This window comes from Callorhinchus milii, unplaced genomic scaffold (assembly GCF_018977255.1).
Source record: "Callorhinchus milii isolate IMCB2004 unplaced genomic scaffold, IMCB_Cmil_1.0 Scaffold10, whole genome shotgun sequence".
Taxonomy (NCBI): Eukaryota; Metazoa; Chordata; class Chondrichthyes; order Chimaeriformes; family Callorhinchidae; genus Callorhinchus; species Callorhinchus milii.
The window spans coordinates 9642678-9657564 of record NW_024704751.1 but is presented as its reverse complement, the minus strand read 5'-3'; the positions used below and the strand labels follow the sequence as shown (position 1 = coordinate 9657564).

Genomic DNA, 14887 nt, shown 5'->3' with positions numbered 1-14887 from the left:
CAATAGTTTTATTGGTTTACGTTGAAAATGTTACAGAAGACGGGCAATTTATATCTCGAGCAAGCTTTGACACTCTTTATTATGATTATAATCTGAACAAAATTCAGATGATGGATAAACATCTTCTTGTTTAATATGATGTAATATACACATAAGTACACACACACTGCAATAGCTTAATATCCTAGTCTGCTATGATATGATATAACTGCAAATTACAAATCGCACCTCAACCTACTACACATCCTGTGTTCGATGAAATATGAGTATTTTGAAATTCATTCCGCATTTGACCTTCCACCCTGAACAATATCACCCTGTAACAAACTTCCAGGCACAATTGTCACAAACAATTTGAGTAATAAAATGGTAGGTGATGTTGGGCAAGGGAATAGTCCGTCACCCAGCAAAAATGGACAGCAATTACATTTGTGCCTATTGTGAAATGACCCCCCTCATCCGAGTCATCTTAAAAGGAAAAGGGTTTTGTGCATGTTATTGTCTAGTCATCCGTATCATCAGTTAGGACAACACATCATTGCTCCAGACATCTCAAAAATGCATAGGGATTGTCATCTGTTATAAGAGTTCAGATTGAAGTAGTGCGGGGAGGTGAGGCTCTCAGGGAGAGGCAAGGGATGCTGGACTCCTGTCGTGTGGCTAGCTGTTTGCCTTAGATTTTCATAGCATAGGGCCCAATGTTGGTATCCTTTAAGTTGTGAGTGTTGTATCGTTTTAGAGATCCCCACCTGGGAATAGGTTCGGAGATATCTGACTTGCCAGTTGATCTACAGCTAGAAGAGAAACAGAGAAGTATTTAATAATACAGTATATCAATTAGAGTCAGCTTTGATTTAAATTGAGGAGTCGTGAAATGTAATATTTCTCCACTGGGTTCTGTAATATATCCATTTTATATCATAATATATTACTGACCCACAGGAACTTTGCTACAGTCAGAAAGCAATTAAACAGTTACTCAAAAGTTTGGCTATGGAGTTACATTAGACCACGATGGTCTGGGGTTCAGTTGAGGTCAGACGCACCCTTGAGGTGCCTGACAGTATCCTCTTTGGTCAGGGGCGCGGAGGCGGATAAGATGGGTATCCTTAGAGCTGTGCTGGCTCCAAGGTGCTTGGTAACAGAACATCAGAGTCAAATCAAGCTTTGTGGCAGACTCAACAGTATTTCAGGGCACTGCTGATGATAGCTCAGCCAGTCTGCCTCACCAGCAGGGCTTAGAAGGGCCCAGCAGTCATTGGGAGCGGGGTGTTTCCCCACTCAAATGGGTTGGCTGACTTACCAAACCATTAGGAGCATGGCCACGAAGAAAGCCAGCAGCAGGAAGAGCAGGACACTGAGGATTGCTGTGATGACTATCATGCCAGCAGAGCGACCACGAGGCGAGGGATCAATGTTGCGGGGTTCCACCACTGGAGAAAAGGGCAGCATTTTAAAAATGAACACAAACATGGTTCAAACACGACCTCGGCCTCGAGTGGCCAAGTGAAAAGCAACGAAACAAAACTCACGACAAGGTGGATTTTCTATCTGTGACACCCAAGGGTAGTCAATGTTAAATATCAGTTACACAAAGTGTGTGTCTCCTGCTCAAATACATAGTAACATCAGAAACAAAAGACCATTAAGCCGATCGAATTCACTCCACCACACCCCATTCCACGGCCCACATACTCCAAACTCCCCTAACCCCATCTAACCCTTTAAATATGCTCTACAAATTGAACTTTTTTTTCTATTTGTTTTCCATTTAAGGACTATTTGAACTTCTCCCGATTCTACACACTATCCGCAAGGTCATTCGGACCTCCCTCATATCCCTCCTCCTGCTGGCCCACATCTGCTTCCTACATACTGAAGAGTAGTGTGGATCTTAAGGTATTTTTTGGAAAGGTTAGACTTCAATAATTTTAATACTTACCAGTTTTCAGCGAGATGAAACTTGACCAGTTTGTTTGAGCAATAACATTTGGAGAGTTCTGGAGGGAAGGATTAATCAAAATAAACTTCACACTGAAAATAAACACAAATAGCAAAGCTTCAATGTTGAGATTCTTTCACAAGAGAGATTCAGATGAAGAACGCCTTCTGGCACATTTGATCTCACTTTCAGAACACTCACCCTGGCATCCATCCACAAACAAATGGTCCTAATAAACAACAACATACACATTGGCAAATATCATCCCATTGCTTAAATAATGTGCATTGCCTGACTGGCCTTACCTGTAGCTTTTGGAATTATTTAAAGGTACATTGCAGGTTTCAGTTCTACAGGTGGTTTCCTGCCCAACACGCACAAAGTACATTTCACCGTTAGAGCTGGAAGTCGGTGGGCATAAGTATCTTTCTGCTAATGTGCGAAGAGTGAGATAATAATCCGCCGTGGAAGCAGTTTGGTGAGTCATCAGTGAAGGTTGCACAAATGTAATTGCATCAAAGGTATTCTGTCCTCCTACATTGACAGGGGGAAAAAACTCATCAGTACCTTCTGGAAATGGGGTATCCAAACTACAAAGTTAAGTCCAGTTAATGTGAACATCACAACGACAGATTGTCATCATTCCTTTTGTGAATGTGTCGCTAATCCAAGATTCCTTTTTTCCGGTGCGCTAATTTGAAGATTAAGAAACATAGCTCTGTCCTGACGAATACCTCCGATTCATCTGAAGAATATTATAAAACAGTCATTTCATTCAAACTAAACCCATTAGTGAAACAACTTGAGATATGCTTAAAAGGTGCTGAATAAACACATTATCATATTCATCCTAATGGCCCCTCATCCTACACATCGAGTTGTATAAATCACAGCCATTCAGCCCGTTGAAAGTATCCTGATGCCAGCTATCTAGAAAGAATATATTTTATAGTGTCTTGAATACTTTTCTCGGGATTTATTGCCAGTAATTGTTGATTACATTGAATAGTCTTCACAGTATTTATTGCCGATGTCAAAGAGGCTGATTTATTGTCCAGTGTGACTATAAGGTCACGTGGGACTTCAGTTTGGGACCTGACTTGTGCAAGTGACTGCCAGGATGGTGGAAAGGGAACTGGGATGACCTTGGTCTTCTTTCTAACCAGCAAATTCTTATAGTTTTTGATGTAAAACATAATGTCTGGCTATATGATGCGGATACTCACGTTGGCTGTTAGCCACCACAAGCCAAAAAATCAAGCCTGGAGTCGCGTTGATTTCACTGTCAAACTGGCAGAGGGGTTGTTGAAAAGTAATGGTCGTTGCAGTGATTCTTCCGGCTAAATTGGCGTTAGTGACTTCAGGTGTGTAATTTTTTACTGAAAAATAAAAATACGAGATTCCATTGCAGTCAAACCACAAGAAGAACAACAATAACAATAAAATTACATGTGTCTAGTGCCTTTCACGTCGGGAGGACGTCCCAAGGCGTTGGACAGAGTTACGGACCTGAGCTGGGGGTTGGGATCGGGGAGGGTAGAGGGCGGGGGGAAAGCAGGGTGATCAAAAGCATAGTAAAGAGGAGGGTCTTGAGTTGGGTCTTGAAGGAGGCAAGGGTATGGGACAAGGTGGCGGGACTGCGGGTTGGAGTTCCAGAGGTTGGGGGCAGAGTGGCAGAAGACCCACCCGCTAATAGTGGGGCGAGCGAGGTGGGGGACCTGAAGCAGGCCAGAGCTCGCTGAGCAGAGGGAGTGAGCAGGATGGTAGGGGGTTAGGAGGTCGCAGAAGTCGGGGGGAGCAAGACCATGGAGGGCTTTGAAGGTGAGGACCAGGATCTTGAACTGTATCCTCTGTGTGATGGGAAGCCAGTGGAGTCGGGCGAGGATGGGGTGAAAGGGTCACGGAGCTGCAGAAACCCACCAGTAGAACAATATAATTCACTACCATCAGAGTATGTGTGCAACACATCAATCTTCCCTACAGATATTGTCTCAGATTACATAATAATAATAATCCTCATGCCCAATACGTCACCTAGAATTTGGAAACATCAAAATACAGTACCTCACAGCGCCTCATGAGTAATTGCTGTCCAGTAATTTTAGGAAATAACATTAAGGGATATAGTACATAGGTAGTTCAGGACATACGTACGTGACTGCCAGGAAGGTGGAAGGCGAACTAGAGGGGCCTTGGGTTTTTTCTTGTCTACCATTTCTTATGTTCTTACGTGTGGTGACTGTGCATGTGTAGGCAGACACCGCATTCAATTTGCAAACGGCAATGTCCCACAAATAGTCATGAAGTGAAGAACTGATGCCATCTCGATCAGGGTGGTCTAAACCTTTGGCAGCTTAGGGCCGGAAGCCCTATTTGAGAAACGTGCCCGGGCCGCATAAGCAATATTTTTGCATTTCCAGAACCATAATATCATTTTTCCTGTTTGTGGAGGGAGCGGGTGGGCCAGGTGAAATGGAGGGGGGGAGTGATGACGGGCCACCAGTTCAGCCACCCTGCTCTAGAGGATTGCTGGTCAGAATATCCTTTCTCCACGGGATCTTTAACGTCCGCCTGAACAGGCGAACAGGACTTCAGTCTAAAGCCTCATCCGAAAGACTACTCTGTAGTCTCATGGTCTCAGACTGGGAGATCATAACAGTGACACTCAGAAGGCTGACATTATCTGAAGGATTCAATTATTTTATAAAATGGAGGCGGGGAATGGGAGGGGTTATATTTTTAGAACCATAGAATATTACAGCACAGAAGGAGGCCATTCGGCCCATGGTGCCAGCTCTTTGGAAGACCTACCCAATCAGTCCCATTCCCCCACTCTTTCCTTATATCCTTGAAAATGATTCCTTTTCAAGTACCTGTCCAATTCCCTTTTGAAAGTTGTTATTGAATCAGTTTCTACCACTCTTTCAGGCCGTGCATTCCAGACCGTAACAACTCTCTGTGTAAAGATATTTCTCCTCATCTCCCCTTTGGTTCTTTTGCCAATTATCTAAAGTCTGTCTCCCCTGGTTACCGATCCACCTGCCGTGGAAACAGTTTCTCCTATCTACTTTATCAAAACCTTTCAGAATATTTGAGACAACGCCAATTATTCCTTACATAACATCCACACAGAGGAAGGCAGCAAATGGCCCTGGGATGGGAAGGACAGTGCAAAAGGTGAGACAGGCAACACTGGTTACACCTGCTTCCTCAGGTGCTGTCAGCAAGGAGACATTCACTAACTAGCTTCAGGGCAGGTCCGTCGGTCCGTCGCTAGAGGGCTACGTGTGTCTGTGGAACTAACTGCAGCCCAACATGAATCAGCAGCCCCTCAGGAGAGGAGAGAGGGGAGGAGAGGTGAGAGGGAAGGAGAGGGGGCAAGTAAAGGGGTAGAAAGTGGCCAAATCCTGCAAAATGAGAAATGCTTTTCCATTTGAGATAATTGGCTGGCAGAGGGCCAGGTACCATGGTGGGTGGTGGACACCCAAATGCTCTCACCCGTGCAGTCAGCTGATGGTCGAGAGCAGAGACCAGAGAAAGGCAAGGTCACTTAAAGGAATCAGTGGGACCCACAACAACAACTTGCATTTATATAGCGCTCCCTCAGGCAGGGTAGCAATCCCAGAGCGCTCGACAGTGACGGAGCACGACGCCGAGCTGGGGGGAGGCAGAAGGTGGGGAGGGGGTATCTTCTGTGACCGTAGGCAAGGTCGACGAGGAAGATAGGAAAGGAAGGGGCAAGGCGGAGGGATAGAGGAAGAGTGTTCCAGAATTTTGCAGCGTAGTGGCTGAAAGTGCGGCCATATTCTCTGTAGCTAACCCAAGCCATTAAATTAGGCTGTTTGTAAAGTGCATTTGACAACATCAAGTTGGGAGGTTATTTATTTTAAGGCACAATTATCCCAACTTGTTTGTCTAACCCTAAACCTCAAATGGTGCGTGATGTCAGGTTAGTGAAATGCACACCCTTCATTGAAATGTTTCACAAACACACCTTTACAGGTTCTGACAAACCTTTCGGAGCAGATCACAAATGTCCCAACAGCAAATCTTATTATAAGAGCAATGGGCGTACACCATGTTGTGTGGAGGCAACAATTTTACTCCGTTTCTATATGGGAGCATTCTTGTATCTTGTTTGTCCCTGATTTCCTCCGCTCCGCCATCGGTGGCCGTGCCATCAGCCACTATGCCACAAAACTCTGGAACTCTCTCCCTCAATCCCTCCGTCTTGCCCCTCCCTCACCACTTTCAAACCCCGACTAAAGACCTTCCTTTTTCCAATCATGCTTGTGGTCACCTCCCCCCCATCTCTCTCCCCATGGCTCGGTGTCGGACTCCCGCCACTGTCAAGCGCTCCAGGACTGTACCCTATATAAAAATCAAGTTGTTGTTCTTGCTGTAAAGATTAAAGAGTGATCATATCTCAGTGCTAATCCAGACAGATCTGCTATTTCTGCCCTCTATATAAATATATAACTGAGTAGCCTTGGTCCTGAAGTTCTCCGATGCCCTCAAACCCTCCTTAACCACACCTCATCGCTTCTACTGAAGGATCTGAGGTCCAGGCTACAAACATTTATCACTCCATGGGATGGGAGCGGTGTGACACCCCTTTTGTTTAGTTATAATAATTATCACATTGATGATGATAATTATCACATTGAATGCCTCCCATGGCACTATATCCCCCGGTTAACATTCCTAGAATTTAGGTGTCAACCGGTTTCCTTGGCAGCACATTCCCCTCTGAGTCAGAAGGTTGTGGGTTCAAGACCATGTCAGGACCCCAAACTCACAGTTTAGGCTGACATTCCAACAGTGAACAGAGGGGGCACTACATTGCTGGAAGTGCCAGCAACAACTTCAACAACAACAACTTGCATTTATATAGCGTCCCTCACACAGGGTAGAGCCTCACAGCGCTTGATGAGCCATCCCTTGGATGAGACATTAAACTGAGGTCTATTCTGCTGTTCATGTGGACGTTATTTGAAACGCATGTGGGTTAGAGCACTCGCCTCCCCGCGAGAGGACCCGGGTTCGATTCCCGGGCGGGGCGAAATGTTGGCAAGTTTCCTTACTCCACACGCCCATGTTTACTCAGCTCTAAGTAGGAACGCGGCTGTTAGTCGATTGGCGGATTACTTTTCCAAGGATAATAATCCCTTCAAAAAAACAAGAATAATAAAGAAATAATAATAACAATTTGGACACTGAATCCACAACTTTTCGTGGGACACGACTGTGCGCAATTGGCTGCTGTGTTTTGCCCACAAAACGTGCAGTCAATTCACTTTACAGTATATCCTGTGAAGCGCTTTGAGACATAAATTTAACAACACTTCTCAGCTTTTGCACTTAAGCCGAGAACTCTATTTGATTCTTATTGTTCTTATCCAACACAAAACATGCAGTCACTCTAGTTTATCCTGTGAAGCATAGGATAACGTGAAAGTCATCCCAATGTAAAATGTTCCAATATCAAATGCAAGGATTATTATTATTATTGTCCACCTGTATCTGCTACTTTTGGACTCAGACCTAAACAGGAAGTGCATCCAGTAACAGCAATCAATAAGTATTAATATTTAGTAAACATAACTTATTAAATATTGCCGATGTGATATGTAAATCAAACTAGTCAGGGGCAGGTTTCCCAGCCATTAAATCTGCGTAATTTACCCTATAAATCATTAATTTAATTGCAAGCGAGACACCTGGGTTCATTTCCAGGCAGGTCAGGGCGAAACCTTGGGCAAGTTTCCTTACTCCACACACCTAATAATAATCCCTCCAAAACCAAAACAATAATAAATTGGTCATTTTCAATCTACGACTGTTTGTGGGACATTGCCGTACGCAATTGGCCGCCGCGTTCGCCCACAAATATACAGTCAATTCACTTTACAGTATATTCTGTGAAGCGCTTTGGGACGTCTTCCCGACGTGAAAAGCGCTATATCAAATGCAAGGATTATTATTATTATTATTATTCTTCGGTATGTCTTTGACACATATTTCACCGATTAAAGATCCGAAATTCTACACATATTTATTCAAAAATCAAACTAGTTTCCAAGAGAGAAAAAAAGTACATGATTTAAAAAAAAAACTGCGCTCTTTCAACAAAGACATTTGACTTTCTTCACTAAACGTTCACTGTCACTGGAGCAGCAACAGATGGGATTATAAAAGGAGCAATCGCAAGTGTCACAGAGGGAAAGTTTAGAGACAAATTACATCCAATAGGTTTAGTTATACTCTACAGTCTGCATCAAAGAGGTATAAATATAAAGCTTATAAAGCAAGGGAACTCCCTGGCACATAATAAAAACAATAATAATCATCCTTATGTTTTTATACAGCCCCTTATCACATCGTTGAGACATCTCAAAGCACTTCACAGAATATACTGTAAAGTGGAGTGACTGTGTATTTTTTAGGCGAAACGCTGCCACAGACAAGGCAAGGTGTCAGTTACCCATAGAATCCACGCCCTTCAGAGAGCAGAGGAGCAGAGCGAGGAGAAAGAGCTTCATCTTCAAAATCGTTGCACTGAACTTCTGTGAATGCTGGACAGGGGTCTCCGACGTGTGAAGACTGTGTTACTGAGCTCCCGATCTCACCGCCGCCAGGAATACTCGCGACTGTTTCAACATTTTTCTGTTCTCTGGGTTTTTTTTAACCTGACCAGCCCTGTGGATGGTTGGAGGAGTGAGCGAGCTCAACCTGTTTTGCAAGAATGTTCCTTTCCAAAGAGCACGATCATTCGGTGGGTGTGGTCCTGAAAGCAACAATTGACGCAGAACAAAAGTCACTCGTACGCAGCAGGGAGAGGGAGAAACGGAACAATTTGGGCAAGGTCAGTTGTTAATGACCCGGTGAAAGGCAACGTTATGTTTAATCCATTTTTCCAATTCTGCCCGAACCATTTTTTAATCAGCGATTCAAAATAAACCAGTCACCTTTCACTGGTTTTCACTTGATTCTGCGAAGAGCTTGGAGATGCCTTAACGACGCGATAAGGTGCTATATCAAATGTAAGGATTATTATTATTCGATACAGCAATTCAAAGCTCTTCACACTGTACAATGATGCAGCCAAATTGCGCACAGCAACATCGCACAAACACAGCCTAACACCTAAGCAGAAATTGGAAGACATGCTACGAAAGATAATCCTTGAGTTTAATAGCGCACTGCTTGCTAGAAAGTACTATGTGGTTTTAGCTGGTTAGACTCCAGCAGTTACCCCAATCACACACTCTGGGGTTCCCCAAGCCTTGGCTATTCCCAGACGAAGCCTACTCTTGGGAATCAGGTAATCAGGATGCATCCCTCGAGGGAGAGAGAATGCACATTCCATTCCAATGCACGAGAATTTTCATATGTAGTGGGATGCAAAGGGCCTATTAACCCCACCCGCGCCCAGCTCCACTGGCTCCCCATCTCCCAGCGGATTGAGTTCAAGATCCTTGTCCTGATCTTTAAATCCCTCCATGGTCACCGATCTCCGATGTAGAGTCCCGTAGCTCAGCAGATAGAGCACTCGCCTCGCAAGCCAGAGGATCTGGGTTTGACTCCCGGGCAGGGTGAAACCTCAGGCAAGTTTCCTTACTCCACACACGCCTCCGTTTAGCGAGCAGTAAGAGCGGAACCCGGTTGATAGTCGATTGGCAGATCGCTTTTCCTGGGGTAATAATCCCTTAAAAAAAACAGTTTGCTGATGGGACACTGCTGTGCGCAATTGGCTTCGCTCACAAAATGTACAGTCACTACACTTTACAGTATATCCTGTGAAGCGCTTTGATATGCCTCGAAGACGTGATAAGGCGCAGTGTCAAATGCAAGGATTATTATTATTATTATTATTATTAGAGATTTTTTCATGTTCTAGGCATTGCATCAAACACAAGGATCATTAAATCACAATCACTGTCAGTACAACCTACAGTCTCTTGGCAGCATGTGCAAGTGTTTGCAAGCTGACTGTGCCGCACGCCGACAAACACCAGGCAGGCAGGGCGTGAAGAGTATTTTCCTACATCAATTCCATTGCTGTAATAAAAAAATAATGAGCAAACTATCTTGGGTTTAACCATACCAGAAATTCTTATAAGAACACAGCTCCAACCCTATGTTCCGTTGTATTATTCGGCCCAACCTCCTGGGAGGGTTGGGCCGGCAGCAGAATTCAACAACTCACCTCAGAGGAATGAAAACATAAACCAGGCTGTGGGTTACATCCCTGTTGGCTTAGAGGAGCGCACGATAATTGAATCGGACACAGCTTCTCTAAACGTTGTTGCCCAAAATACGTAGCCCGTATTTTCTCCCAAACCCATTCTTTTTGATTAAAATCTACAATAAAGTTAATCTTCGGCTTCAAAAATCCTTCATTGCATACGACGTGAAGCAGGAAAAGTCAAGCCCATAAATCACTTTGAACGATCCAGGCAAACAATATTAATAATAATAATCCTTGCATTTGATATAGCGCCTTATATGTCTCGGAGACGTATCAAAGCGCTTCACAGAATAGACTGTAAAGTGTAGTGACTGTATATTTTATGGGTGAAATGCGGCAACCAATTGCGTACAGCAGTGTCCCACAGACAGTCTTCAGGTGAGATCTGAACACAGGCAAGAAGGGGGCAAGGCGGAGGGAATGAGGCAGAGTTCCATAGTTTTGGGGGTAGTCACTGAAATTTCCTTTTACTTGTGTACACCAAAACATCATACGGCTAAATATTAAATAGTTAAATCTACAGTATCTGCTTTGCAAAACAGTGTCAGGTATTTTGTGTCGTTGTGTAGAGTCAGTAAGATGGCCCTCTGATAAAAGAGAGTTCAGATCTCATCTGCTGGCAGGGTTTCCTGTGACTGCACACTGAACAATCAGCTATTCTGCATGACATCAGATTAGGTTACAAACATTACTTAACATCAATGCCTTCCAAAGGTTCAAAATCTATTTGTAGAAGTCGCTGAGATATGAATAAATAAACTTGTGTTGATTCGGGGTGAAAGCCTGAAGTTTGTCTGTGAAAATTACTAGAAAGAAACTGAGAAAATGAGAAAAGATCATTCAGTTAGTTAACGGCCACAGATAATAATAATGATTATTGCATTTGATATAGCACTTACGACCTCTTTGAGATGTCTCAAAGCGCTTCACAGAATATACTGTAAAGTGTAGTGATTGTACATTTTTTGGGGGGTGGAAAGATTAATGCTAAAACTGACCTATCATAAGCTGCTTAGTGATGTGCGGGCAGCTGCCTGTGTGGATTCACAGATCCCAGTTCAGAACAGACAGAACTGTGAGCTCAATTTAATGATGGCTGGAAGGTAATCACTGGATTGCTAGTGTCATGCTTACTGGGGACACGTTTGGGACATAATCACGGTAAAATCTCCAGAAGTTTTGAAGTAAAAGGCTAAAACAGGAGACGTGGACATTTTATAAGATATCCCAACTGTGACGGCGCCCGGCCTGGCAATCAAAACACCGGATTTCCAAACAAAGAAAAAAAAACACGTTGTGACGTGAATCGAGTGCTAACCTGTCAGACTAGTTCACAAGGTTAGGAGCACCACATGAACGTCACTTCATCATAAAGGTTTCTATTCTGGGTACTGCCAACCTCATCTGACTTCACTTTGTGCGTTGATCATAATAATAATCCTTGCATTCGACAGAGCCTTACCACGTCTTCGAGACGTCTCAATGTGCTTCACAGAACATACTGTAGTGACTTGATCGTATATTGTGGGTGAACCGCGGCAGTCAATTGCACACAGTGGTGTCCCACAAACAGTCGTGGATTGAGTGACCAAATTATTATTTGTCTTTTTAAGGGAAGAGTACTCTTGGAAAAGTGATCCACCAATGGACTAATAACCGGGTTCCTACTTACTCCTAGGTCAACAGAGGCGTGTTAGATAAAAAAAACTTGCCCAACGTTCTGTCCCACCCAGAAAACAAAACAATTGAGTGCATACATCAGTTATCAGTTCATGTATATGAATTGTGAGCTCACACGCTCACATGGATCTTGTAGGATGGGCACATGCCAAAGATATGAGATGTGTTGAGTCACCTGAGGTTTTTCCCTATCTCCAATATTGTCTCCTCTTCTCTGTAGGGTTAAATGGTGCGGCTGGAATGAGCTGTTGCCTTTCAGGACCTCACCCATGTGCCAGGATGGGGTGGGGGGGGCAAGGGGCTGTCTTTCCTTTCCCGCAATCCACAACCATTGTATCATTCATGCCTGTAATCGTCTTATGCTGTGCAATTTACCCTGTTTCCCACACGGCAATGACTTTATCCCTGAGCCATTTCATCGTTGCCGGTCAATGGGGAGGGGGAGAGGACGAGAAAGGGTGAGTAGATGAGAAAATGCCAGAGCTTTGTCTCATATCTGCTTTGCAGTCGTACGTGTGTCAGAGAGCAGAGGCACTTTGCCGCTAAGTGCTACATAACAGGTGGTTCTCCGTTGTAGCAGCGAAACTAGCAAACAGGGGGTGGCAAAACATCAAACTATTAAACACGTTTATACTTCCATTTTATAGATCAAAGTGTTTTACAGAAATTGTCAAGCTCAGTGATTTCTTGGCAGATAAGCGTGACCACCATTTTGAACTACTGAATGCTACAAACATGGCAACGTATTGATCATAGCTCCTAATGCTAACGTTTCTGTAAAATATTGGTTTTACACCTAAGATGGCAGAGTAATGACAACTTGCAATTACATAGCACAAACCACACAGGACCTTGCCTTGAAACACACAGACCGATTAGTTGATCCTTCCGCTCTCCTCAAGATGGTGACCTATAGTTCCACGTGCGCCTTGAACCATTGATTGACACCACAGGGAAGTGGAGAACAGAAGGCCAACAACCTGAGATCAAACTGATACTCAAATATTTTTGATTGAGACGGATTTGATTCCCGGCAGGATGAAACGTTGGGCAAGTTTCCTTACTCCACATGCATCTGTTTACCTAGCAGTAAGTAGGAACCCGGTTGTTAGTCGATTGGCGGATCGCTTTTCCGGGGATAATAATCACTTAAAAAAAATACTAATAATTTGGTCACTCAATCCATGACTGTTTGTGGGACACTGCTGTGTGCTGCCGCTTTTCGCCCACAAAATATAGTCAATTCACTTTACAGTATATTCCGTGAAGAGCTTTGAGACGTCTCGAAGACTTGATAAGGCGCTATATCAAATGCAAGGATTATTATTATTATTATCATCCATCAATCAAATCCCATTCTGTTAGAACGGTTCGTAAAGACAGTTAACTGACACAGGCTGGAGGACTGTGGTAGCAGTGGTTTAAAGTGATTATTTCTGACGTTCCAATTTATAGATTTCAGGGTTACACTGTCTAGTCTGGGAATACATTGAAACGCCAGCTGTTTCTGTGCTGGGAAGTGCCAAAAACAGAAGGATTTATTAAGTGTGCTCGAAGCATTTTTCTGTGGTGGGTGGCCTGGATTGGGGGAAAGGGGAAAAAAAGACCATCTTTAACTCTCTTCTGACTTAACCAATGCCCCAACTGGATTTATTCAATGCTCAGGATAATTTGGGGTATCCTGCAAATGCAGAGCCCATCGTGTGGAAACTGATCAACTGGTAAAAGAAACAAAAATGATCCATTAATGCTCACCTGATCACATATCACTCGAAGTACAAGTCCCAGAAATAAGATAAGTACACCCTTAAAAACTGTTTAAACGTGTGATTCCTTCTCATACTCAGGGGAAGAGGGAGATAAGGGAAAACCGACAGGAATTCACACACTAAGCGGAGGGGAAGAGAAGCAAAAGGAGGTGCAGGAGAGAAGGTATGTCTGATCACTTGAGTGTGAAGCTGGAAAGCCTTAGGATGTGAATGTGCCAGGAGGCTGCTGAATGGTAATCTCTACAGGCTTGGCTGCCATTAATGTAACCGGCATTGTGCAAGCATTTGGTTGCTGGGTGTAACAAAGAGGCTGTCAGTCGTTAAAACACAAACTCCCTCAATTCTTTTGAGACACTGAAACAACTGGGACACATCATCCTGTAATTACAATTTCACCATCAGCCTTTGAACCAATATTTTGTCGCCCTAATTGTTCTCTGCAGACAGACAGGTTGGTCCAACCCAGAAACGACACTTCACACCTTTCACGTAAGAAAATATATCAGAACATTTCATGGAGACAAGAGTGGGAGCCTCAGATTTGGGATGGTAGGGGTAGAAGGGAGGGGTGTGTAGGATGGCGGTGACTGAGGGTATCTTTTTAGGAAGGTTTTGAAAACAAAGTTTGCAAAGGAGAGATGTTGGGAACGCTCTTACATCAAATATGCAAATATCTCAAAGCACTTCAAGGGAATTGCTGGCAAAGGTAGTCACTGCATTTGCAGGCAAACGTGTCAGTCATTTTAGGAACCGTAGTCCCACAAACGGCCGTGAAATGCATGACTAATTTACCTAGACAATTGTTGGCCATGAAACAGGGAGAAATTCCCTTCTCTACGTACTTTGACTATCACCAAAAAGTAAACGGTGGTGTTGAAGGTAAATAGGATGGTCTTGACACGGTAAAGTGGAGTTTCCAGCACTGCATCCTCGTTGACTGCGTTTTCAGCCATCTTTTCCCCCCTCCCGGTCTCCCACCCCACCCCAGCTCGGGTGCAAACCACAAACTGTCCAGCGCTTTGGGACATCAATCTTCCCAATGTGAAAGGCACTACAGAAATGTAAATTTATATTGTAATTTGTATAGTATTGCAATCAGATTGGTGAATCTCACTCACCACCACTTTATTTCAGCTCCCATCAGGTTTGCTGTAATAGCTGAGGGACCCCCCCCTCCGGGGCTATCACCAACCAGCACTTTGTTCTGAGTTCCACCAGACACTTAAGACAATCAGAACATCCTAA

General features: G+C 43.8%; 1 protein-coding gene across 1 annotated transcript; it reads right to left on the bottom strand.

Moving 5' to 3' along the window:
• On the bottom strand, nucleotides 1–8610 carry upk3bl1 (uroplakin 3B like 1). Its single transcript, NM_001292997.1, is given in 6 exon segments — nucleotides 1–794; nucleotides 1304–1433; nucleotides 1943–2034; nucleotides 2248–2476; nucleotides 3169–3321; nucleotides 8427–8610. Coding segments are annotated over 6 exon segments (783 nt in total). The 5' UTR covers nucleotides 8485–8610; the 3' UTR covers nucleotides 1–673.
• Nucleotides 8611–14887: the final 6277 nt, after the last annotated feature.